This window comes from Fukomys damarensis, unplaced genomic scaffold (assembly GCF_012274545.1).
Source record: "Fukomys damarensis isolate Sample0158 unplaced genomic scaffold, DMR_v1.0_HiC HiC_scaffold_33, whole genome shotgun sequence".
Lineage (NCBI taxonomy): Eukaryota > Metazoa > Chordata > Mammalia > Rodentia > Bathyergidae > Fukomys > Fukomys damarensis.
In genome coordinates, this window is record NW_022900945.1 from 4,372,654 (window position 1) to 4,399,403 (window position 26,750).

A 26,750-nucleotide genomic window follows, 5' to 3' on the forward strand; every position below is an offset into this window, starting at 1 on the left:
TTTTTTTTTTTTTTTTTTTTTGGCGGTGGCGCGTGGATACCAGGGATGAACTAAGGACCTTATGCTTGGGAGGCAAGTGATGGAACCACTGAGCTAAATCCCCGGCCCTCATGCAATTCTTTATCAGCCAAAATGTCCACTTAACCATTTTGTTAAAATGCCAGGGACTTTTCCAGTTTATAAGCCAAACTAGCCCACGGGACTATAGCCCAGCATAAAAGACAAAAATCACTGCTCTCCTGGAGTTTCCATTCTATTGTGAGACATGGTGAATTAACAAAATACAAAATAAGGGTCTAGTATATTCAAAGGCAACTAAGCGGTGATAGGTGAGGGAAGAGCATGAGTCTTCACTAGAAAATGACATATGGGCAAGGAACATGGCCCAGGGATCTGAGCAGATGATGCTAGAGGGAGTCCCAAGCAGTTCACGGACTTATTTAGTATTTGAAGTCTGCACCGCTGGGGAGAGCTCGCCCTGCCACAGAGACCCGGAAGTAATCGGCTGCCCACCTCCCCCGCCCAGGAGTCCCTCTCTGGCAGTCAGGTTGTCCCTTTTCCTGTGCTTTCTTCATCCTGTCACAAATAATGCTATCATCAATTCCTTGTTTGTGTTTAGGGCTGTGTAGATAGGTTAGAGTCACAAAAGTGGAGTGCGAGGTTCAGGGAAGCAACACTTCTGAGCATTTCTAACAACGTTAGCTCCATTGTCAGTTACTTCCAAAGAAGTCACACTGATCTCTAGGCCAGCCATGGGTAAGAGAGAACTTAGTTTACTAATTGTGCCCAGGTAGGCCCAGGCATTTTTTTTTTCAAGTAAAGCTGGCTAACTGGACATATAAAAACACTACATTAAATTTTTATTTAAGGCCCTTTAATTAATGAGGTTGAATTATAAAATATTTTTACTAGTCATTTTTTGTGAATGGCTTTTTTCTGACCATTGCCCACTCTTCTGTTAGAGTTTCTGTCTTTTCCTTATTGTTTTTTGTATATTCTTTAACATTTTAAACATGTTTTCTGATTTTGTGGTAATATTTACCAGATTCCTATTTGCAGTGACAGTTTAAATATTCTAAAAAAGACCAAAAAATTGAGAAGCTACTATAAAAATAATGAGCATCTAATAATTATAGTGAGTTGCTTGTCAAGGCTGGCAACAGAATTTTCATCTTTATAAAGGTCAGAGTAGCAAATAGGATAATGCTAAACCAAAAGAAACAAATACCTGTATCAGGAACACGAAATTATCTTAAAAATAAGGTTATTTCCTGTAAGAAGTTCTTTGGCTACATTTAGCAATTAATAAGTCCCAAATTCATATGAGGCACTTTCTTTTGGAGACTGGACCTAGCCACGTTGCCCGGGCTGGCCTTGAACCTGCCATCCTCCTGCCTTAACTGAGTAGCTGGGATTATAGGTGTGAGTCACCATGCTCAGTACCTAGGCACAATTTTAAGCTCTTCCACACAACTTTCATAATTCTTATCCTCAAGAACATTATTTCTTTCCCAAATCAAGGAAGTGAGGCTGACAGAAAATAAACCTTGTAGGTACATTGCCTAATGGGTAGCAACTCTTGGAGCTTATTTTCTTTCATTATACCACATTTGTGAGGCTTAAGAAACACACACCTACTGAATGCCACAAAATTACAACTGAATGGACTCATAAAATAGATGGGGGTGGGCAGTCTTACTAAGTTGCTCAGGTTGGCCTCAAACTCACAATCCTGCCTCAGCCTTCCGAGTATCTGGGATTACAAGCGTGTGGCACCATCCTGATAAACAACACACTTTCTCTGTCTGACTCTTACCTGGCCGGAATCTGGAGCAGAAGGCATATTTCTCAGCTCGTACACAGCCACTTGTCCGTCACTATCTCCCACCAGAAGGCAGTCTGTGTGCTTGGCGAAGAGAACAGTTGTAAACTTGATCCCAGGGTTTGCAACATTTACGATCAGAGGGTCCAGACTGCAGTGAAATGTTTATGTATAAATTCAGTTTTAACAGGGCTTTGCACTTTTCTTTTTGTACTAGAGAGGCCAGTAAGGGCTGCACCACAATCCAGGCCATTCTTTTTATAATAATAATTATTATTACTATTACTGTTACATTTAGAGGCAGAGTCTCACTAAGTCACTAAGCAACCCCAGCTGGCCTGGAAACGTGTCACCCTCCTGCCTCAGTCTCCTGAGTAGCTGGGATTGAAGGTCTGGGGCCCTGCTAAAATGGTCTTTTCAAAATGTTCAGACTAAGAAAAGTTTGACTTTATCATGTAACAAAACCAAAGGCCTCTGTTTCCAAACTTAAAATAACTTTCTCACTCCTTCATCAAAAACTTCCGTTTCTTCAATGAGCCAGTTTCAACCAGGTAAACTAAAAGTAATTCGCAAGTGAGACATGAACACAGATCGAATTTTTTTGAGAACCCGGCTGGGCTACAGTGCCTGCCCGTTGGTCAAACACCTCAACATATTACTCTCTGCTCTAAAGGCATGGCTAGCATTTTGACTGGTAGAAATGGAATGAAAGTGACCGCCTCTGTAATGTGGGTGGTTCTCACCCAACTAGGTGAAGGTCTTAAGGGAAAACCCTGGCCTTCAGCCTGCAGAATGAGGTAGCTCAGGGTGGAGAGCAAGACAAAGGTGGTGTCAGCCATGAGATGGGACACACGTTCACCCTATCGGCTCTGTTTCCCCTCAATAACCTGAGTAATACAAGTTGTTAAACAACTGTCGTCTAACAGCAGTATGTCTTCAGCCAAATGAACCTCTGGACCATAAAATGACATTTTTAACATGTTTTTCCCCCTACTTTTAGTCATCCAAAACAATCTACCTACGCCCTCAAAAAAGAACAAAAGTAGCATCTTTTCGTACTTATAAAGAAGTCTCCCGGGAAGTACGGTTTTACCAGAAAGATTAACATCAGAGGTTGGATTATTTAAATAGCCACTGTTGACATCAGTCCCCTCCTACACAAAAGAAAACAGTCCTTGATTTTTGGTTGATACTGTTTTAAGGGACATACTATGATAAAAACTTTTAAGTTGCTGAATTAACAACTTCAAGTAAAGAAAATTATCACTAATAAGACAACCACTGAATTCTTATTTTAAACAGAAATGTGTTTTCTTGCTAGTTTCTTTTGCTAATAACTAGCATAAAGATTTGTGATATTTCCCAATAGCAGTAGAATCATTAACATTTTATTTCAATATTGTATAACTTTTCATATTGGAATAGATGGATTTAGATGAGTCCTGCTAACTTTCGTGGAACATCTTCAATAAAAAAATCTGAAGTGCTTCTTTGCATATATTTTGAAATAAAGTAAGAGAAAAAGTAAATATTGCAAACATAATAATTTTGTCTGCTAATTTATCTTATTGGAGAGAATCTTACTGTAGCATTAGAGATGTAATCATTCCTCTCTGTATTCCTTTACGTACTGGGCAATGAACAAGAATTCAAGTTGCTTATGATAGCCTGTGTTTGAAGACACAATTCAGGCAAACTTTTCATTCAGCTGTTTCTAAGACTATGTATGGTGTAAGTAATTAATGTTAACACAGCATCCTGGAATATATCCTTACTCATGAAAGACTCATGGAGTAAGCTAGTTACTGGCTTTCAAGTCACTACCGTACTCTCTAATGGATGTTCACACATCACTTAGTTTGAAGTGCTTCTACTGGAAACATCCCAGAAAACACTCACACTTCACGCTTACGTGCTGATGTGGAGGTCCCAAATCTCCACTCTGCTCTCATTTGCAGCCGCAAATATATAGGATGACTTTGGGGACCAGGCGACGTCGTAAACAACATGAGTCGTAGGGTAAAAACTCAGAAAGGGCTGGAGATTCTCCTGTTGCCATATCATGACTCCCCAGTCTGCCGAACAGCTTAAGAAAACGTCAGGACAAAATGGGTTCCATGTCACTTTATACACTGGGCCCTAGAAATCAGAAATCCAAAAAATAAAGTATGTGAATGATAGTTAGCATCATGTATCTTTAGCCTTGACCAGCAAATTAAAAATATGAGGATTTCTAGATTTATACACTGCCATTATTGCATGGGTACTATTAGTGGAGCATAAGGTCATAAATTGTCTCTTCCCTTAACTACTCCATGTAAAAACACAAAAATGCAGCTGCAGGCCAAGGATTTAGCTCAGTGGTTTCGTTGCCTGCCTTGTAGGCACAAGGTCCTCAGTTCGATCGCTGGTACCAAAAAAGAAAAAAAGAAAAAAAGAAAAGAAAATTGTTATAATAGTTGCTAAATTTTACTACATATTAATGTTCTCAAAAAGTTAATAAATAGTATTAAGAAAAAAAAGTGAGGGATAAAATGAAAAAACTTAGATGGAAGAATCACAAAAAGTTACACAGACTAGACATGCAAGAGAGATTTTACTTCAGGATCAGCATGGTATTATAAGCAAAATCTTTTAGAAACAAAAAATATGACTTCCATAACTTATAAAAAGAAATTGATATACTATTTTTTCAGAAACTCTATAAGATAAATTGTCCATACCTACCATGATTAAACTAACCTTGTGTCCTCTATAGGTTTCTAAGTATTGTTCATTATATGAACAAGAACATTTGTGAATATGACCTTCTTCTGTGCCAGTCAAATAGATATTTGTGTCCTATAACACAAGAAACAGAAATTCACTGGCTTGTGATTATTAGTAAGCGAGCTAGACAGAAGACCCAACAATTCTGGATCTGTCAAAAGCAATTCAGAAGCCAAAACAAGACTACTATCTCGAATATGGTTGTCAATTATCTTTTTCCTTCTGTTATAATTTTACAATAATTCCTTTGTTGGAATGGTGGCCACACCGCAGCACCAGCACCACTCAGGAGCACTGCAGAGTGGGACCCGCACCTCAGCAGTGCTCCTGAGTGGTCTGTGTGCACATTAAAACCTGAGGCACACTGCTCAGTATACACCAGCATTGAAAAATGCTCTCCTTGTCTCTATTCACCATCGTACTGGAGGTTCCAACGAGTTTAATCATGCAAGAAAGCAAAGGCAATCAGATTAGCAAAGAAATAAAATTGTCTTTATTTACAGATGACACGATCATCCAAATTCCTTATACCAAGGACAACTGAAGACAGCATACTAGTTTTTCACCCGAGTACTATTGCCATTTTGGGTGGGTAGGTAGCAGGACAGCAGAGGCTTCTGGTATTTTGTGGGATGTTTAGTCTCACGCTAGCCTCTGCCCACCAGGTCCAGCAGTGCTTCTCCAACTTCACCCTTACCTACCACGACTGCGAGAGCCAAAAATACCACCAGACGCCAAGGAACGTCCCCTCTGCTTGCCCTTCCAGAGAACGATCACTGTAGAGTAATCCACCTTGCTAAATGAAATGCATTGCAGGACTTGAGAATGAAGGCAGCCAGGCAACAGCTACAGCAGCCAAAGTGGAAACTGATGGAGGCCTGAACTCTATTGGCAGGGGCGTGCTTGGACCAGAAAGGACGAGAAGGTTTAAATGTAGTTTGGATAACAGGGTAGAACAGAGAAGCAGCTCGAGTTTTTGTTTGCACAAACAGATGGGCCATCATCTTACATAAAAGATGATGGAACAAAAAACATGGGTTTGGTTTCTTAGATGTCCGTCACAGTGTCTGAATTTCCAGATTCCAAAGTACCTCAGGTAAAAACAATCAAACACGGAGACACTTGGCTAACTGTGCTCTCTTCTGACTGCAGTTCGTCACACGTGTGCTCAAGGGGTGTCCCTCCAGGCTGACATTGTGAGGTGGTGCCTTGTGTATCATGAAGTAGAACAGAGCAGTGGCGTGGCCGGGACGGGCACGGAGGGGCACTGCGGTTACGTATGCAGTTGCAGAGAGAACCTTTCCACAGCTCTTCCGAGGCACACACCTCTCCTCTACCTGGAGAAGGAGAGGGAGCGCGGAGTATGGTCAACTGGACCACGCCGTTCCGCCTTAGGTCAGCAACCACAGCTCTGTCTGGCCTTTCTTGTACAGAGACAGCACAGACCACCCTGCTAACACTGTGTCGTGTTTTATACCTGCCTACACTTTAACTGTTGCACACTGCTATAGAGGGTAATAAATAATGGGGTGAAACAATTTACCTTGGGGTGAAAAGCGAAACACATGCCAGGAGCCTGTCGCGATATTAAGGCTTCTCCTTTCTGGTCCTTGTCCCCCACTTTCTTGCTGCTGCCAGCTGTAGTTCGTTTTAGTCGCATCATATCTTTAAGGAAAGAAATCTATCTTGCTATTTACCACATAAAAGAGTACGAGTACCATGTGTGTCTCTTGTGCAAATAATGCTATGATTTTTGCCATCTTTTGCATGTAACTGGGTTAAAATTAGCAAAAAACAAAACTAAAAGAACTAAACACAGGTTTGTTTCTTATTGGCCAAGCCAAATAAATACATTACCATTCACACATGGCTCATGGGGGGGATAATTCAATGCATAGCAAGAGAAACATCTCTCTCCTCCCCTGCCCACCCTTCCTCTGTCACCCTCTCACCGTGGCAGTCCAGTCCTTTCCGTATAACCCATTTGGAGATTCTTCCGTCTGCTGATATGGACACTAGGAATTCTCTTTTGTCATCGCCCATTGTTCCTCGATCTTGTTCTGTCCACTGCAGTTGCCACACAGGTCCCAAATGCTTTTGAGGTGATTCACTAAAGCAGGGAAGAACGCGGATTACAGAATGAGCTGATAATTTTTAGAGGCCTTGACATATAAGTGATAAACACAGCACCCTAGAGAATCATAATGTATTTATAGAACGGCGCTTTTATTGTTCACACTAGATTTTAAGAATCTTGAAAAACAGATTTTGTCATAACATTCACCATGGCTTTTGCATATTCTTCCAGAAGGAAAATTTTACTGGACTATAAGTATATTAGCTACCTTAACAGGAAGACAGAAGCAAGTATTTTCTTCTCAAGATCTGTGTTTACCACTCTGTGCATTCATTCTTCCTTAGCTTAGTTTTGTAAATTGACTTTTATTTACTTTTAGACACACTGAATAAAAGTATCTTCATTTTTATAATTTTTTCACAGCTTAAATCAATTAGTCACTTGAATCTGGTTAGAGAAAACAATTCTTCTTGCTGTGTTTAAGGATTGCCTACTATATTGAGATTCTGTCCGATTCATTAAATTTTTTTTAAAAAAATTAAAATCTATTCTCAGAATATTGACTCCTTTCCTATCAAATTAATAGGGTACTCCATCCCTAGTGCTAATTCTTAGTTTTTTAATACAAGTCTTCCAAAGCAATAGTTCTGAACTTTTTAAAAAAAAGTTATAGCTGTCTTTCAATATTGGGTACAAATTTGTGGTCGCTCCTCCTAGAAACAAACACAAAGGCCCATCCTTACAACACTGCAAATGATTTCAAAATTAAGTTTGAGTTTCTGCCTTAGTGGCTATTTCCAAGTCTGAGTTTATTCGAACACTGATATATCAGCTCAGCGTAGCCCCAGTGCCATCGGTGTCTAGTACAAAAGGTACCTATGTGATGCCTTTTCACCTGTCACTTTGTTTCTCTCAATATTGCCCACTCATCCGCTTGCCGTTAAGGAAACATTCACGGTGGTGCGGCTGCATGTCTGATACCGTGACCCACTGAGACGACAGAGGTGCGATCAACATAGCTCTCACAAGCTTACATTTCTGCTCAGGAAGATCTGTCTGTCTGCAAATAAGTGACATTCCACGTGACACACGCAACGAGGAAGACACACAGAGAGGCTGCACAAGAGAAAGGGTGGTGTCCTCGGGAGACAGCACCAAAGCAAGTTTAAATATCACCCAAACTGTCGAGCCAAAGGAAGTTGGGGCCGGGGATTTAGCTCAGCGGCATTGTGCCTGCCTTGCAAATGCAAGGTCATGAGTTCGATTCCTGGTACCAAAAAACAAAAGAAAAGAAACAAGCCAAAAGAAGTTTGTGAGTCAGATAAGCAGAGAAGAGAAAGGGAGCCAGGCATGAGGCACACGCCTGTCATCCAGGACTGACAGGCTGAGGCAGGAAGACTGCAAGTCTAAGCCCAGCCCTCCATGAGATCCTGGCTCCAAAAACATAAAAATATGAGAGGGGGGGGACAAAGAAAAGGGGGGGAGGGAGGAAAGAAAGGAGGAAGAAAGGAAAAGAAAGAAGGAAGAAAAGGGAGGGAGGAAAGAAAGAAAGAGAGCACGCTGTGGAGCTGTGGACATGGCTCAATGTGAAGGCCCTGGGTTCAATTCCAAACAATTAAGAAAAATGAAAGAGATCATTGTGGCAGAGCGTTTCATCTAGAGAAACAATATGAAAAAGTATTAAATGTTTAAGAGTAATGGTGTCCCTCTCAGGAAGACAGATACGCACTTACACCTAAATAAAGTTAGGGCGAATCTCCGAGAAAAGCCTGTGCTCTATGTTTATGAGGTTCGCACCTGCTATCCAGGACCGGAATGTTACTGCTGCTCTGCACATTGTAAATCGCGACAGTGCCATTGTAATAGCCAACCGCTAGCAAGTTAGGCGCCCCTATGGAGAAGTCCACGGCGGTGACTCCATGGGGACTCGGGTAGACACGCTCCGGCCACTGCACAAAACACAGTTATATCACACATGAACTCGTTTCTGTCACCCGCAGCAAGGCAGGACACTGCCACGGCTGAGGCTTCCCTGGTGGTCCTGGGGATGAAGAGTCGTCTAGGTTCAGTGACTCCCATCTTCCTAGCAACTTCTGGTATCAGTGGAAACAAAGCCGCAATTAGCCTTTCCTTAGAAGTCAGCTCAGTGGCTTTAAGAAGTACAATGTGGGCAGCTGCAATATTATCTGCAGTTGTTCAGCAGGACTAGGATGACTATTGCATAACTCACTTCTTAGGGAAAGAAAAGGCTGCAAGCACAGCATCTATGTGGCAGACACTCCTGTGCTCCGGTGTCTGTTTCACCTGATCTAATTCTTTCTGGACAACAATAACTCTCTAAGTTACTCTGTTCTACAGTGCCACCAAACCTTGCTAAATCCTTTCTTTTTCTAACCACCTCTGTAGAAAAGAAGACAAGCTACCAATGGTGAATTTTATGTTCACCCTTACACATTCAGAATAACTTGTTCCTTTTTTTAAAGCTGTATCAACCCTGTTCCCTGACAGATGAGCTATTTATAAAAACTTACCTCACTTTTATATGATCTTCTGGCCCTTCCCTAAGTTTCCCATGTCACATTTCTGTTTTGACTTAAAACTAAATAGAAAGCTTTAAAGTAACAGACTGACTACGGCTATTTAATTAAAAAAAAAAAATTACATCAATACTTACTCTATTTGCAAAATTCATGACATTAAGAAGGTCATATTAACCTGTCTCAGATCAAATGAGTTATCAGGCAGTAAAGAGCTACTCATACATGAGGTGTGCTTGAAAATACACGATGAACTTAACCTTTAAAATTGTATTGCAGTAAAAGACACATTGCCCTGATCCCCCCCAAATCCTTCCGCTCACTTTGAACACATCCCTTCCTTCTTGCCACTTTCTGCAGCAGCTCTGGAGTCCTCTTTCCTGAGTGTCCTTAGGAGGCGCGATCAAAAACGCACAAACGCTGCTGCCGAGCACCCTCCAGCAGAAGCAGGCCACAAAGACATCACAGCATGACCGCACCCACCTTGTTCACCAGACCTGTCGCCATGCAACTTCCAGCTCTTCCCCAAGTCAAAGGGAACATGAAAAGGAAACATTCTGAGTCAATTCAGGACTTCAAGGTGATCAGGACAGCGCAACTAAAGACCCTCAGGAGAGAGGACGACTCCAGAGTTGCTGCAGGAAGCGGCCAGGACTACGGGATGAGTGTGTTCAAAGAGAGGCAGAAGATTCTGAGGGTGATTAATGGTGATGTATCTTTTACTGTAACAATTTTTAAAAGTTTAAGCATTCACCATAAATGTTGATCATACCCCATATTAAGAAACAACCAAGTATAAAAAGAAATATCTAATTTCTAAAAGATTTTCACTTGCAGAGTACTTCTTTATAATTAGCTGTTCTTCACAGTGGTTCAATTCTGCGCTTTCGGACCCAGCAGCACGTAAGTGCACGATCTATAAATATTTACTGAGTGAATTCATAAATAAATTCTTTTCCTCTTATGTCAACAAGAACAAATGTTAATGGCTGTGGATTTAAACCAAACCAAATAAAGAAGAAAAATTTTAAAATCCCCTGGCACTTGTTTAATTATCACATACAACTAAATATTTAATGAGAATTTTGTCAATATTTAACTAAATACAAACGGTTCTTACTCCCATTTAGCTTACCATGGGATTCTTTATTGACCAGCAGCAAGCCAATCCTCTTTTTTGCTCCTTAAATCCAAAGTGTCCATACCCAACAGCCAGAAGATCCTGGAAACCAGAATAATAAATTTAAAATAAGAGAAGACAGCGCAGATATTGGCACATGTATAATGATAGCTATTAACAAACTGTACCCCAAACATTAATAGAACGTTTCCATTGAGAATAAAAAATATCAGTATGTCATCTGTCATGGCTGTGTCTGGAGGTCCTCCTAGTCACGTGCGGTCATAGGTGGGGCCTTTTCAGAGGTGGCTGGATCTAGAATGTGATGTTCGAATTAAGGGTGTACAATTACTAAATTAGTCCACTGATGGATTTGGCACCATAAGCCCTAAGCAGGGCAGCATAGTTAGAATATACTAGGGCTTTTTTTGGTACCAGGGATCGAACTTGGGATCTTGCGCTTGCAAGGCATGTGGCAGAACCACTGAGCTACATCCCTAGCGCCCTAATTAGCATCTAAAAGGGGCAGAAAGAAGCTGCTATTATTACTTGCTTTGCTGCCTTCTGCCTGCCACGGACTGTTTCACCTCTCTGATGCATCTCCCTGCCTTGGAGGCAGCCCACTGTGGACTGAAACCTCTACACGCTGCGAGCCAAATGAACCTCTCCTCCTTTAACTTTGGATGTCAGGTATTTTGTTTCAGCAACAAGAAAAAATAACTAAGACACCAACAATTTTCACTCTATACCTCCATTTTCTTAAACTAGAATAATACTTCTCATTTTTAGAAGATTAGGTACCTCAAAAGAACTAACTGCTGACAAGTTCTTTTGCACAATGAAGTCATCTTCTAAGAATCTATTTTATATTTTAATATCTTATGGGTTAATATCTTAATGAGGATGGCCTAATTATTTCAAATATAAATGAAAGACACTGAAATTAAGAGCAGGTGTTATGGGTTGAATATACCGTCAAAAATTCATGTAGAAGCCCTGACCTCCAAATGACTGCATTTGGACTTGGGAATCCACGCAGGTTCAGAGTGGTCATGAGGTGGTACCCTAATCAGATCAGACTGGTGACTTTTTTAAGATGAGGAGGAGACAACAGAGCTCTCTCTCCACTTTGTAAGGACACAGTGAATGGGAAGAGGACTGAGAGGAAGCTTTCAGAGGGAACCACCTCAAACTTCCCAACCTCCAAGACTGTTAGAAAATAAACAGTGGTTGTTTAAACTGCATAACCTAAAGTGCTTTGTTACAGCAGCCTGAGCTGACTGACACAGCAGGCTGTTTCAAGAAATGTATATGTGAGCCAGGCATGGTAGTGCATGCCTGCCTGAGTTCCATCACTCAGGAGGCTGAAGCAGGAAGACTGCCACAAGTTTGAGGCCAGTATGGGCTACATGATGAGTTCAAGGCCAGCCTGAACTACATAATGAGACTCTGTCTCAAAAAACAAACAAACAAAAATGGACCAGCAACTTAGCTAAGTGGCACTGCACTGCACCTGCCTGGCAAGTGCAAGGTCCTGAGTTCGATTCCCATACCAAAAAAAGGAAAAAAAAAAAAAGAGAGAGAGAGAAAGAAAGCACTGTATGAATACATATAGACAAAAGTTTAATGGCTGGCCAAACTTGGGCTACTTTTTGCATCAGAATACATTTATCTTTGATGTATTTTCCGATCACCCCTGTACTTTCAGGCCAACATCACCTGTCCACAATTCCTTCTCTCTCAACACAGGCTTCCCCTCAATCCTTTCAACCCAACAGTGACAAACCTATTGCCTTTCCCTCTAGAATCAAAGGCATTACTCTCTAATAAGCACTCAAGAGACTCTAAGGTGCTTCCACGGCTCTGTTTATTTTCCTTAACCAAAGCACATCAGAAATGATTACATGGTACAGCCCATGATTTAATTACTGCTGAATCTCCAGTGTCTTAGCAGTGCCAGCAGAAAGAATGCGCAATAAATATTTGTAGAATGAATTAATAAACATTATATGTGCCACCAACAATATGCTTTCAGTTAGCTTTATTCAAATGAATTAATTTAATCCCAACAGCAATATATTAAGTAAAAAGTGATAGTACTGTACATTGTTTCTAAAAATGTTTCATGTCTCTTTATGGAAGATTGCTATTAATGTAGCAAATCCCACTTACCTATAACATATTTCTAAATATGGTCTCATGAAGACAAATCTGTACTAAATTACATTTATTGAAAATAATAATTAACAAAATGTGTATTCAGGTTTCAACAAAAACGATTACAGTCTTTGTTTTTTAATAACCATGACAGCTACCACACTTGCATACAGTACCTGATAAAATGTGACAATGAAATCCTAGGACTAATTCTTAAATATACACAATACAATGTGATTTCTGAGAAACAGATTAGTTTTGACCACTTTAAAAAATATACTACATATTTATTCAAGGAAACTGCCATTTCCCAAAAGATTTTTGGAATTAAAATTGGGAAATGCCTTCAAAGCCAGTTTATAAATCTCAGGAGAATATCTGTGTTTTTTTACTCTCTAATTATCTCCTTTTCACAAGCAAACACAGCACTGCCTGGCCTGATGACCCACCTTCCTTCCCTTAAAATGACTTTCAGCCAGTCAGTAGCAAAGGGCAAGAACCTTGGTACCAGAGGCCTGCGTGTCCTGGCTGTCACTAACTCATGGTGTCGTAACAGACAAGTTATTCATCCTTTTTGTGCTCCATTTTCTTCACCAACATAATGAGGGTTAACAGTGCATGTAACTCATAGTTACTGTGTAGAATCAACACAGGTAAAGTGCTTGGGACATACTAAATGCTATTTAAGGGTTTGCTGCTATTGGAATAATATATGTTAAGGAATCTCAAAGTTATTTCGCACATTTACAAGGTCACTAGATTAAGCATACACTTCCAAACAAGATGACTTTGAGGAGAAACCAAATCTGGGCGTGTGAGTGTTGATATACAGTAAAATAAATCAACCAGATATGACTTTGATACACTTCTCAGTATAGAACCTGACATGGATTCAGAAAGTGCCACATCCCAAGTCCAATTTCTAAGATAAAATGGTGAGGCTTTTGCATATAAGGAGAAAACCCTGTTTTGTAACTATTTGAATTTCCTTTTGGGAAACATAAACTTGTTCTAGAGACATTCTAAAATGGGGTTTATGATCAGTTTAAATCCTTGCCCTCTACCTGAGAGGAAAAATAAACTTCAACTTTAAAATTTGAGGGCCAGGGATTTAGCTCAGTGGTGTCGCTGTCTGCCTCCCAAGCACAAGGTCCTGAGTTCGATCCCCATTATCAAAAAATAAAATTTGATAATTGCAGGAGGGCTGGGGCATGGCTCAGTGGTAGGGCTCTTGCCTAACATGGGTGAGGTCCTGGGTTCAATCCCCAAGACTGCTAATAGTAACGACAAGGATAAGGAAAGACTGAAACCAAAGACTTCTTGGGAAATTCTTAAGCAAGGAGCCAGGATTCAAATTCTAGCCCTCGTATGTGTCAAATGAATGGGAAAAGTTAGTTAAAAGAAAAAAACATTTTGATCATTGCGATAAATGGGTAAAATTGTTGTTAAAATGTTTGATAACTTACTGGATTCATCTTATTCCAGGCAAGACTGCTCACATTAAGACCTTTGGTTAGGTCACAAGAAAAAGACCAAAGTCGTTCCAAATTGGCTGGTATTGTTGATTGTTCTGCATTTATTTCCATTTCTTCCTCCTCCTCCTTCTTAACCTCTTCTTCCACTTGTTCAACTTTTTCACCTTCTAAAACATCTTTGGGCTCTTCAGGCTCAGGTTCTAGAATTAAAACAAACAGAAATATCACTGTTCTCTGTGCTATGGGGCCTACCAAGGCTCCAAACAGCTTCTCTCTCTACCACTGACTCTTCGGACACCCTGGACCTAGGGGGCCAATGGCTAAAGGGACAGGGCACTTTGGACAGCGTCTTGCACCTGCTAAAGTTCCTCCTGCTGTTCTGGATCCTTCTTAAGGCTATCAGCTTCTGGATCACTCATTAAATGGGCCACAGTGGCACAGCCACAGGAAGGCTGTGTTACACACTGTGCCTCCTTTTACATTAGAAAAGGAGTCGGGAGCATGGGACCCCTAGAAATTTCATTGGGGTGGAAGTCACCTGATGTTTTGGCACATTTCTTTTCCATCCTCCTGGGTACGAATGTCTTTCCAGTTGGTCTCCCTCTTGTTTACCTGGTCAAATCCATATAATATCACCAGTGAAACAGAACGGGGTGAAAGCTTATTGCAGGGAGAAGTTCCTGCAGACTAAATTAGGTAGGACACAGGGCTGTAGCGTGGCTGGATCCCTGAGGGACGACAGTGAAAGTCTGCTGCCAGGCTGGGCAGCTGAAAACAAATGGCTTCTGGTGGCTTTTTGCCAATAGATATTACCAAAATAAATAAATAAATCAATGAGCAGTTGCTTTATCAGTAGTTGCAGCAAGGTAGGAACAAGATGTGTGAATCTGCTCAGACTTAGGAAGCCCCATCTAGAGCAGCTGTTGCAACTGGAGTCACCAGCCGGTTAAGTTTATAATAATTTGTTGCACTGCCCAAGACCCATCTGTTTTCTGTATCAGCCAAATACCTGAATAGATTGGGCGAAACAGTGAGAATCAAGTCCCTCCATCCTGGGGCCCATGGAGTGGCCCTTCTGAAACCCTCCCAGGAGGGAGCTCTCACTTCCGGTTTGCTATCATCAGCACCCTTGGCACCACACCTCCGTGGGTTTCGAGAAGGGTCTCACGACGTGCACCCTCCAGCACAGCATCACCCCAGGCAGCTTCAATGCCCCCAAAGCCTGTGCTCTGCTTGTTCATCCTTGCCTGGGGCCTTGCCCTGGCAACTACTGGTCTTTTCACCTGCTCCATAGCGTTGCCTTTTCCTAAATGTCCTACAGCTGGGATCACACCTGTTCACTGAATACTACGCACTGTTGCATCCTCCAGGTCTGCTCACAGCTTGAGGACCCAGTGCTCAATGGCAGCCCATTACCTGGATGGACCGTGGTGTGGGCATCTGTTTGCCTACTGCAGGGCATCTTGGGTCCTTCCAAGATGTGTCCGTCTGAATGAGTCTACACACATGCCTGCAGGTGTGCTCTGTAGACAGAAGTTCTCGGGTCCTTTGGACAAACATCAAGCGATCACTGCACTCTACACCTGTTGGTCTTCCCAAGTGGATGCACCGCTGTGCGTTCCCAGCAATGACAACTTCTGGCTTCACACCTTGCACGGCCCGTGGCAGTGTCCGTGTTCCGTGTTTGGCCACTCTGACGGTGTGCAGTGGTCCCTCATTGGCATTTTCTCTGCGTGGCAAATCTCCAGGGACACATTTCATGTGGTCCCCGGCCAAGGGTACCTCTTCTTTCCTGAGGTGTCACTTTGAGTCTCATACTCATGTTTAAACGGCAGTCAATGCTTTCTTATTGCTGTGCTTTAAGAGGTTTTTGTATATTTCACATAATGGGTCACTTTTCAGCTCTGTTTTGGAAATATTTTCTTATTCTCTCAGCAGTATCTCTTGAGAAGCAGAAGCTTTTCATTTTAATGAAGTCCAGCCTATCAATACCCCTTTGAGTGGGTTGTGCCTTCAGTGTTCAAAAGTCACTCTAATACCCAAGGTCAGTACGGGTCTCTTTTATGGTTTGGCATTTACATTTTTAGATCCATGATCCATTTCAGTTAATGTTGGCGAAGGTCTGTGTACAGATTCATTTCTGCATATGGATGTCTGGTTGCTCCAGCACCATTTATCCAAAAGATTCCATTTCCTCTGTTGTGCAGTTTTTCTTCTTTTGTCAAAGAACAGATGGCTATATTTATGTGGTCCACGTCTGGGCTTTCTATTCTGTCTCGTTTATCTATTTTTGTCCATTCTCGCACCGGTACCATACCACCTCGACTGCTGCAGCTTGGGAAGTCGCACAGTCAGGTGGTCTTGGTTCTCTAGCTCCGTTGTCCTTCAGTGCAGGGTTGGTATTCTGGATAGAACAGACGCTCAGAAGTCCTCATCGTCTTTCTCCACTATCTTGGTGGCCTTTCCATCTGTTGCTAGTGACTGACTTTTCTCGTAGTTCTGGGTCACAGTGTCCTGCTTCTTCACATCACTAGTGAATTTTTTGGGATGCTGTCAATGGTATACGTTAGCGTTCACTGTATAGATTCTGTTTTCTTCCTTCATAAAGTGTTGACATGTGTTTTAGCAAGTAGTTAATCTAATTTTGGATAGGGTGATATTTTATGGCTAGTCTATGGTTTTTGGAGTGTTTACACAAGGCTTTTCTCAGGCTAGTTCAGCCCTACTATGTATGTTTGTTTGTTTGTTTATTTTGGTACCAGGGATCGAACTCGAGTCCTTGTGCTTGTGAGGCAGGCAGTGGAGCCCTACTCTGAAGGCACAAGCATCCTTGGGTCTCCTGAAGGTCTCGTGTGTGCAGCACGGTCTCTCTGTCCAGCCAGGATTCCACATCTCCCATCCGGTGTGGACTCTGCGGGTTGTGCCTTATACAGCATTCTGGCAGTTGCTCTTTGCTTGATTTTGTGGAGTTTTATCCTAATATGCACAGCACACATTGCAGTCAAAGACTCAATGGCAGTTTTCGTTAATTATTCTCTCTGCAAGGCTCCCTCCGGTCTAACTCTGTCCACCAGCTGCAGCCCCCTCGGCCTCCCTGAGCTGTAATCTATGTCTCATTGCAACCTCTGCTGTGGTCCTACAGAGAAGACCAGGGCGGCCTTACAGATAGCCCTGCACAGTATGCCGCAGGTCCCACCTGACGGTGGATGGTCACAGCTCCTCGGCCCCTTCCTGGGACATCTCCATGGGACCTCAGTGAAGGGAAATCCTCCCGCTGGGAGAATTTCAAATGGTACAACTGGCTGTACATTTTATTTGGAAAGAAAAATAGGCAGAAGTGTGATTATAAGCTGATTCATCGGTTAAACCCATGATTTGGCTGCATGTCCAAGGGCTCAGGAAAAACACGATTAGAAAGTTGGGGATGAAGAAATTAGCAAAGACGTACATGGATGTACAGACACATGTGGATGTATGTCAACAGGGAAGCACGTCCTCTAATAAGGGATACCCAGTGTGGAGATTACATTTAAAAATGTGTAATAATACCATTTAAACTTTTTAAATGATTTGAAGTTATCCAAAATTATTATTTTTAAAAATACCTTTTAAAACAGGAAGTTGGCGATAAGCTGCAAGCTTTGGCTGAAATATATTTTCCATTATCACCTGTTCCATGAAAAGTAAGTCCTGAAGAAACTTGTCAGATTTTAGTATTACATCTGCATGGTCTTCTTCATCTTCATGGACTTTAGTCAGAATTACATTTTCTATATCCATGAGAGAACTTGCTTCGCTGTCTGTTAGATACAAACATGATGCAAAGATAAAATATCCAATAATATTACAAAGTTTGTGGTTTGCTTCTCAGCACTTGGGTTTCAACCTAGTGTTTTCACACTAAGCTACATCCCCAGCCCTTTTTTATTTCTTTATTTTGATACAGGGTCTCACTGAATCTGTATATTGCCTAGGCTGCACTTAAACATACCATTCTCCTGCCTCAGCCTCCTCAAGTCCTAGGATTACAGGTGCGCACCCCCACACCTACCTGGTTCATGAATTCCAAAGATTTAAAAGAGGACATTTTGTATATGTGCTGCCGAAGCAAGCACATAGAAGGACATTTTGTCATTGCTATTTGTTTGCTTCTAGTTTCCAACAGCTTCCAGAAACATTTGTTACAATACTTTATGTACAAGACTAATGCAGGATAAACATTTTTGGAATTCTTGTTAGTTTTTTTTTTTTTTTGGTCCCGGGGATTGAACTCCAGTCCTTGCGCTTGCAAGGCAGGCCACCGAACCGCTGAGCTAAATCCCCGGCCCCCAATTTTTGGAATTCTTCACCATCAAAAAGTGTATTTTCAAAAGATGAGCTGTTCCCACTGGAGAACTGGGAATCAGACTGGAGGAGAATCAGAGTCTGCCTCACTGCCCAGCGGTATGAAATTGGCCCCCTTTCTGTGGTGTCAGGGGAGGCCACACGTGGATTAGTAATGACCAATCCTTTCCTCCCAGACACAAAACTGGAAAAGGAAACCAGAGGCCATGTACTGCTCAGCCGGGATGAGGAGACCCCACCCGCAGGTGCCAGAGGAGGCCCGGCACACACCTGGGCTTCAATGCCCCTTGGAGGTAAGAGAACGACTCACTTTCTCCTGCCAAAGCAACAAAGCTTGCTACAACGGGAAGTTGTAAATGAACACGTGGCTGTTACAGGAAGGGAGAGGGAAAAGACAACATTCACATGCGTGAAAGAGAGTATAAGAGCAAGTGAAGAAGCGAGAGAAAGAATCTTTGAAAGCTCTTGACAAGTGTCCAAGCAGAAATGAAACTTTCAATTGAGAATGTGAGACAATATAGAAAAGAAACTATGATTTCTGGGTAAAAGTTGCACTTTTCATGTTCTATGAGAAAGAAAATGTTGGCACTGCCAAAAAAGAACTTAAAACGTCACCTGAAAACATCATTCAGAAAATTGCAATAATGAAATCTTACTTCTGTCCGTACTAATCCCTGGAAGTCTCTGGTCCCGCTCTTTAGGAAGGACATTTGCTTTACTGCTTGATTCAACTGCAGATTGTTTTACTACTAAAGATGAAAGTTCTAGAGCATTGTAAGAATCATACAGATCCCAGGCAGTGGCCATTATGCCTGAACACAGAAGAAAGGTGAAAATTATTTTACGTCAAATCCTAATATTTTAGGCTTACACAAAACTAGTCATACTAAGATCTAAGACTATCTTTGTTCATTTAATATATACTGTTGTTTTTACAACAAAGGCAGGAAGTGGGTAAAAATGGCAAAGAATTCGTGAAGCTACAAGGAAGGAAGGAAGGAAGGAAGGAAGGAAGGAAGGAAGGAAGGAAGGAAGGAAGGAAGGAACTTTCTGCCCTCATTGCTCCTAGTGCTAAGGTTTCCAGACCCAAACTGGACCACACACCATTGGGGTCCCCGGCTCTCAGGCCTTCAAACTACCATGCAGCTTTCCTGGGTCTCTAGTTTACAGAGGAAAGACCATGGTTTCTTGTCACCTTCCACAGTCACATAAGCCAGCAGCACATAAAGAATTCCTTTTTTTTTGTCACGTGTCACTTATAGTAAGAATATGTTTGCAGAGATGCACTTTCGGTGATTTCACTGTTGTACAAACTAGCTGCAACGTCACTAGGCAATCTAATTGCCTGGGACTACAGCGTATATGCAGTCCATTGATGACCAAATATTGTTAGAGGCAGCTGACTATATCTCTATCTATCTGTATCAATATAAAATAATTTTACTTTATCGTATAGTATACATGTTATCTTGTTGATTGGTTCTGTTTCTCTGGAGAGCCCTAACCAATACATATAGGTATTATAGATAGGTATTATAGAGATATTATAAATTACTCTCACTTTTACAGAATAAACCTCTATGATAATCTGGGCTTCATGTGAGTTTCATCAGGCATGATTCTCTGATAAAAATTTCCCATTTCTTTAACCATCTTATATAACTCTAAGATTCCTTGAGCAGTTTTGGTAATTTTGAGTTCCATGAAGAACTATTCTTTCATTATTTTTAATTCAAGTAACATAAAATCACACATAGTAATCCAATGAACATATTTAAAACCTTTACTAATTATTGTATTCATATTATTTTTTTTAAATCCTAATGTTACTGGATACCACCCAAGTATTCATTTTTCTGGGCTCATCTAAGTTACCAATTGTGATGTTAACAAGGAATAAAACACAGATCCTCAGTGCTCACCTGTATTACTAAGGAAGTTTAGGCTGGCTTCTATAGTTTAGTTGTGCAGCAACAATGAACTCCTTAATCATCAATTTCAGAATTAGAGGTATAACTTGATAATCACAGTCTTTTCCGTGTTGGTCCTGCCCTTTAAAATTTCTGCACAGAGACCTCAGCTAGAATTTTTAGTTCATGATGCCAGCCTGCTACCAGGCAAGGGAAAGAAAGGGAATTGTGGGAGATCGCCCCATTGGTTATGCCCAGAGAAGGCTGTAAGCAGTGCAGGCTGTAAAGAGGGAACCCCACAATCATCTTGTTTATAGAAGTGAGTCTGGCCAAAGCCTACGTGAGGTGGTCAGAGTGAGTGACTCTTACCCAAATCCTGTTCCCAGAGTTAAAATCTTTTTTACTATTAACCACAATGTATATTTTGGTGCTTTTGTTCCCAGTTCAAGGAAGCCTTGTTTCTTCTTTCACAAGCTTTGCCTGCTTTAGCAACTTATCCATAGCAACTCCACGTAGTCACTACCTCAATCTATGATGTCACCAATAAATATCAACAGCTCTGGGTGTGCAGGGCCTTTGCTTACTCAAGCCTCTCAACACTCAAGCACTGGTCACCGTGGCTCCCTGTGCTGCATCCTGAACTCTGTTTCTGTGTCTTTCTTCTCACCATGCACCATAGCACCAAGCAGATCAGAACCCACTGCAGGGGTCTCCAGTAGGGAGCCACCATGCAGGCCCACATTTCACTCATTTCTCATGGCCAAACTCACTCATCAGGTAAGCCGCATCTCTGCTCTAGGTAGGAATGAGTGAGAATAAAGAGAGAGATGGACATCCTCATTCCTATTCCCCACATAAAAGGAAGTATCAGGAATATGGAAGAGTGTGCCCACCAACAAGGTATCTTTATATTCTTTTATGGAAAAACAATGGTTTACTTTTTTGCTAGAAATTCATCTATTTTACTTCTTTTAAACTTGCTTATAGTTTTGTTGAGGAATAAAGACAAGAGTATACATAACCTCTTTCCTATTAGTCCTTTGGTCACAGATGGTAGATTTTTGTCAGTTAAGAGTTCTCAAGGCTGTAGTCTCATGAACATCGAGAAAAAATAAGTGCAATGAGGTTTATGGCACAGGTTCCAAGGCAGGAGTAAGTCAGCTACCTTCTCTTTCCTCATTTCCTTATCGATACGATGGAGAATAGCAATATGATATACCTCACAGGGTTGTTAAAATTAAATCGGCTAATATATGTGAAGGACCTAGAACAGTGTCTCGCTCATTTAAAATGTTACTTATGGTAGATATTCTTTGTGACTTTATCAGTTTCTATAAATTTTTCATGAACAAAGATACAGGGATCTATGATATAGTATACACAAGAACCAAAGTTCATATACCATGACTGAGATCTGTGTCTTTATTACTTGTTAACTTAGATGTCAAATTCTGAAAGCAACAGAAAACAGAATTTAGCCACTACTGTGATCTGGCCATTGTCTCTATTTCTGCTCTATGTATTTCAGCATTTCTTTACTGACTAAGAGACTCAAAAGGACACATCTGCAACATGGAAGTTTAGCAAGGAGAATGAAACAGATTACCTTCATCTTCCATTATGATTTTATCACACTGCACATCTTTATTTTTTGGTGCTCCATTAAAAGTCTGCATCATCCGTTCAACATACAAATCGTTGCCTAATCTATTTTTACAAAGGATTTCATATTTCTTATTTCTCTGGCTATAGAAAATGAAGTAGAACAACTCATCAATGAAACTTAACGAGTACTATACATATCATCGCTTTAGATTACCCCTTTTTAAAAAACTACTATCCTTGATATGATTGTACCAAAATGTGAAGTGAGAGTTTGAAAAAAAATCCTTAGGAAAAGATTACATTACATCTGAAGGACTTTTTATACCATACCTTCCTGATGTGTACTGTTGGCATCTACTATAGTAGTAGATACAGTAGCACCAGCTACGTAGTTTTTCAAACTTTTTTCTTTTTTTGGTACCAGGGATCAAACTCAGTACTTTGCATTTGCCAGGCAGGCACTGTGACCCTGAGCTATAAACTCATCAGGAACTTCAAAATATACATTTAAAGTTATAGATTCTTTCAAAATACTAGTTTGTGTCATCTGATAAGTATAAATTATTATCACAACTGGTTAACTCTGAGTGCTTTTAGTACATTATCATGTTGGTTAGTTCTGAGTATTTTTAGAAATTTGTATGATTTCTTTCTTCTTTGATCTACGAAGAATTTTATTTATTTATTTATTATTTTTGGAAAGAGCTTGCTAGGTAACCTAGGCTGGCTTCAAACTCTCAGTGATCCTCCTGCCTCAGCCTCCTGAGTGCTGGGATTACAGGTGTGCACCACCACACCCAGTCTTTATGAGTAATTTTTTTCTTTTTTTTTGGTACCGGGGATTGAACTTGGGTCCTTGCGCTTGCATGGCAGGCCACCGAACCGCTGAGCTAAATCCTCAGCCCCTTTTATGAGTAATTCTTAAAATGTACTTTGTAGCTTCCAAATGTGTACATGAATGTGTGTCTTAATTGAGATTTGTTATTTTTAACTTCCCTGCATTGTGGCCAGAGAATTTAGTTTGTATGATTTGTCTTTGAAAATTTTGAAACCTTGCTTCATGGCCTTATGCAAAGATGATTTTCGTACATTTTCCGTGTATGCTTTTGTGTGTGTGTGTGTGTGTGTGTGTGTGTGTGTGTGTGTGGTACCAGGGACTGAACTCGGGCCCTTGCACTTGCGAGGAAGGTGACGGAACCACTGAGCCAAATCCCCAGCTCCATGTATGCTTGAAGAGAATGTGTTCTAATTCTTAAGTGCAGGGATATGAATATGAACATTAAATTTTTTCTCAAATTCATACACATTATGACTTTTATTCAAGTTACACACACACACACACACACACACACACACACACACACACTAATTTGTTTCCCAGTTGGCCTGTTGAATAATTAATATATTTTAATTTTTTAGTTACACAAATATTGACTATGTTTTTAATTTCACCTGTGTTTAATATTATTTTATAGGGATTATTTCAGTATAGATTTATTATACCTTTTTATGATTATGAGGTGACTTTCGCCTCTAAAAAGAGATAATGCTCTCAGTTTGTTTTTCTGCAGATGATATTTTCTTTCTGCATTTTGAAAGTGTTTTCCTAATAGATGCTGTTCTGTAGTGCCAGTACTACGCACTGAGTCCACGTTTGTGGAATTTTATTTATTCCTCCTGTGGAATGTCTCCCAAAAGTCTTGGAAAATCCTCTTTCTCTCTCCCTCCCTCTTGCTCTCTCTCTTGTATAGTACCTCTCCTCCCTTTTTCTACTCTGCCCTTTTGAAATTATTCTTTTGTAAACATGCTTTTAAACTGTCTCATACTCTATAAAACATTGTCTCTTCAAGATTCATTTTTTATAATTTATCCACCTCTATTTTCTAATTTACTAAATCTCTATTCATAGTTGCCTAACATAATATTCAAACTAGTGTTTGCTTTTTATTTGTTTATTTATTTATTTTTGGTGTGGGGTTTTTTTTGTTGGTTGTTGTTTTTTTTTTTTTTTTTTTTTTTTTTTTTTTTTGAGACAAGGTCTCACTACGTAGTTGAGATTGACCTGGAACTTACTATGTAGCCCAGGCTGGTCTTGAACTCACAGCGATCATTCTGCCTCAGCCTCCCGAGTGCTGGGATTACAGGCGTGAGCCACCACACCTGGCTCAGTGTTTGCTTTTTAAACAGTTACACAAACATACTTTAAAATTCTTTATCCAACATGAGTCATCAACTTGATAGTTTCTTAATGCTAATGGTGTTTTGTGTTGTATTTGTTTAAACATTTCACAAATGTTCTGTATTCTATACCTGATAATAACTCAGGGTCTAGATCTAGAGTTTGTTATTTCTGTTAATTCTTATTCATAATGATTTTTTAAAAATTAGTTTGGTGTATTTCAACCAACCTGAGGGAACTGTAAGAACTTAAACTGGGTATCCCTTCCCCCAGAGACTTTTGAGAGCAGCCGGGAGCCCCTACTAACCTCTGGACATTTGGGGGAACTGGGATATGGAAGTTGACCAAGTCTGCCTTGCACTCTTGGGCTCAAGTGAGTTGGAATAACTGGCATGCACCACTAGGCCTGACCTAAAATTTTCTTTTTTGGTTGCTGACAATTGGACCCAGGGCCTCACATGTGCTAAGGCACTGTACCACCAAACTACATCCCCAGCCCCTTTTCTCTTTTGCGGGGCTCTGGGAACATTCCCTCACTTCTTATAGGCTGTGAATGTAGGTAATTCAGATGCCAGTGGCACTATTTTTACAGCCCAAATAATTTTATAATATTTTTTCCATTCAATACTGGGTACTGAACCCAGCCACACTCTGCCACTGAGCTATATCCCCAGGCTTTTTAAAAATTTTGAGTTAGAGGGCTGGGGATTTGGCTCAGTGGTTCCACCGCCTGCCTCTCAAACACAAGGGCCTGAGTTCGGTCCCCAGTACCAAAAAATTTTTTTTAAATTTTTTTGAGTTAGAGTCTAAGTTGCCCAGGCTGGCCTTGAACTTACAATCCTCCTGTTTCAGCCTCCCAAGTAGCTGGAGTTATAGGAGTATGCTAACATGCCTGGCCTACTACACAATATTTTATATTTCGGGCAGGGATAATACCCATAAATTATTTTAGTGATGGATATTTTGGTACTACAAATTATATTCAAATGATATTTGGCATGAAATAATATGAATGACTATTATTTATAATAACTGTATTAATTTCAGACAAAGCAGACTTCAGAGGAAGAAAAACTACCGGTGATAGCGACATTCCAAAATGACAAAGGAGCCATTTCTTCAAGAATACGAGACAATATTTAATGTGCTTGCCCGGAGAAACAGAATGCCAAAATACATCAGACAAGAACTCAGAGTCTATCTACACTCATAATAAAGAGAAATTTAAAAATCTGCTCCAACAGTCAATTCTTTTATTTTCCTATAACACATTTTCCTGTAAGTCTTAAAAAAAAAATCAGGGCCGGGGATGTCGCTCAGTGGTGCCATATCTGTCTGGCCAGCGCTTGGTGCTGAGTTTGATTCCCAGTATTGAAAAGAAATCTTTCCTTTAAAATTAAAAATAATTTAAAATGCACTGGGGCTGGGGATTTATCTCAGCGGTTCGGTGGCCTGCCTTGCAAGCGCAAGGACCCAAGTTCAATCCCCGGTACCAAAAAAACAAAACAAAACAAAACAAAATGCATTAAAATAGTATTTGCCTTATATTTATTATTGTACTAATATGTTTATGTTGTACAATGTGGTGTTCAGATATGTGTATCGTTTTCACCAGTGTAAGTGGAGTTATCTGTCACCTCACACATTTATTCTTTGTAGTGAAAGCATTAAAAATTCTCTTTTAGCTAATACCAGAATTCAGTCCTCCTATCTTACAGTAACCCCATATCTGCTTAACCTACACCTCCCTGCTCCCCTTCAAAGGTGTGCCTCAGTATTAAAGAATACAGTACAACTATGGGGTTTTCCTCTAGGGAAATTTACATACGGTATGAACACTTTCCACATAATTTGCCAGGCCTCATAAGATTCAAGCATGATTTCATAAGGCACACACACCACTATCAGTACACCCCGAAACCCCCAAGAACCCATCAGAGGAACAAAATATTGCTGATTTATCACCCACACTGCAGAAGCGACATAGACAACTGAAATATACATACGTTACTTTCTCAGCTTCTTCAGATTCTACAGAGACCATGACGGTGGGTAGCTCAAAAAGCTGCAGTGTGTCTGTCTCTGTGAGTAGGATCTCGATATTCTTCTCCAGGTCTTCTTTTGTTGGGACTGTTTCAAGGGCTGCCCTCATAACTCGTAGGTCTGAAATATAAGACTTAAAATAAAAATCACTTACGAACTGCTATTGCTGATGTGCATTTTCTTCTTAGACTCCAAAGTACCATGACAGATTGTACATTGCAGGCGACTGTCCACGGTGGAGGAACAGGCTATGTATGATAGAGTCCACTCCCCTTCTCTGAAATCAAACCACTGTACAGCACTTCAGCAGTCAGTCTCCCCTGCTGACTGTTTGCATCAAGCCTACCTCGTCTCCTTTCTATAGTCATAATGCCAGGGGCACCCCATCATAGCTACCCTACAGTACTAACAGGGGGTCTGGCATGAATGACTGTACTATCCAGGAAGAAAATAGGGGCAAGCATAGTTGGGGGATTTAGCATGCACCACTTCTTTAAGCCCTGAAGTTAATGTCTGTATCTCCAACAACATACTTATATGTTGTCTTTGGGTTTAGACTGTAGTCACCTCTAATCACCTTTAAACTTTCTATTGCATTAATGAAGACAATAAGCAAGTGGCCAGGGATTTAGGTCGGTGGTTCTGCTGCCCGCCTTGAAGGCTCAAGGATCCGAGTTCGAACCCTAGTACCAAAAAAAAAAAAAAAAAAAAA

At 40.7% G+C, this 26,750-nt stretch overlaps 1 protein-coding gene across 1 annotated transcript in view; it reads right to left on the reverse strand.

The window, feature by feature from the left end:
* Nucleotides 1-26,750, reverse strand: part of Wdr78 (WD repeat domain 78) — a 59,147-nt gene that overhangs the window by 6,199 nt on the left and 26,198 nt on the right. The window contains exons 7-18 of the mRNA XM_010605236.2: nucleotides 26,002-26,158; nucleotides 21,818-21,957; nucleotides 18,958-19,113; nucleotides 17,563-17,757; nucleotides 13,949-14,157; nucleotides 10,341-10,427; nucleotides 8,466-8,617; nucleotides 6,544-6,701; nucleotides 6,135-6,256; nucleotides 4,565-4,663; nucleotides 3,735-3,961; nucleotides 1,817-1,973 (exon numbers count right to left, since the gene is read on the reverse strand). Of these exons, the coding sequence (XP_010603538.1) occupies nucleotides 1,817-1,973; nucleotides 3,735-3,961; nucleotides 4,565-4,663; nucleotides 6,135-6,256; nucleotides 6,544-6,701; nucleotides 8,466-8,617; nucleotides 10,341-10,427; nucleotides 13,949-14,157; nucleotides 17,563-17,757; nucleotides 18,958-19,113; nucleotides 21,818-21,957; nucleotides 26,002-26,158 (1,859 nt within the window). The remainder of the gene's footprint in view (nucleotides 1-1,816; nucleotides 1,974-3,734; nucleotides 3,962-4,564; nucleotides 4,664-6,134; nucleotides 6,257-6,543; nucleotides 6,702-8,465; nucleotides 8,618-10,340; nucleotides 10,428-13,948; nucleotides 14,158-17,562; nucleotides 17,758-18,957; nucleotides 19,114-21,817; nucleotides 21,958-26,001; nucleotides 26,159-26,750) is intronic.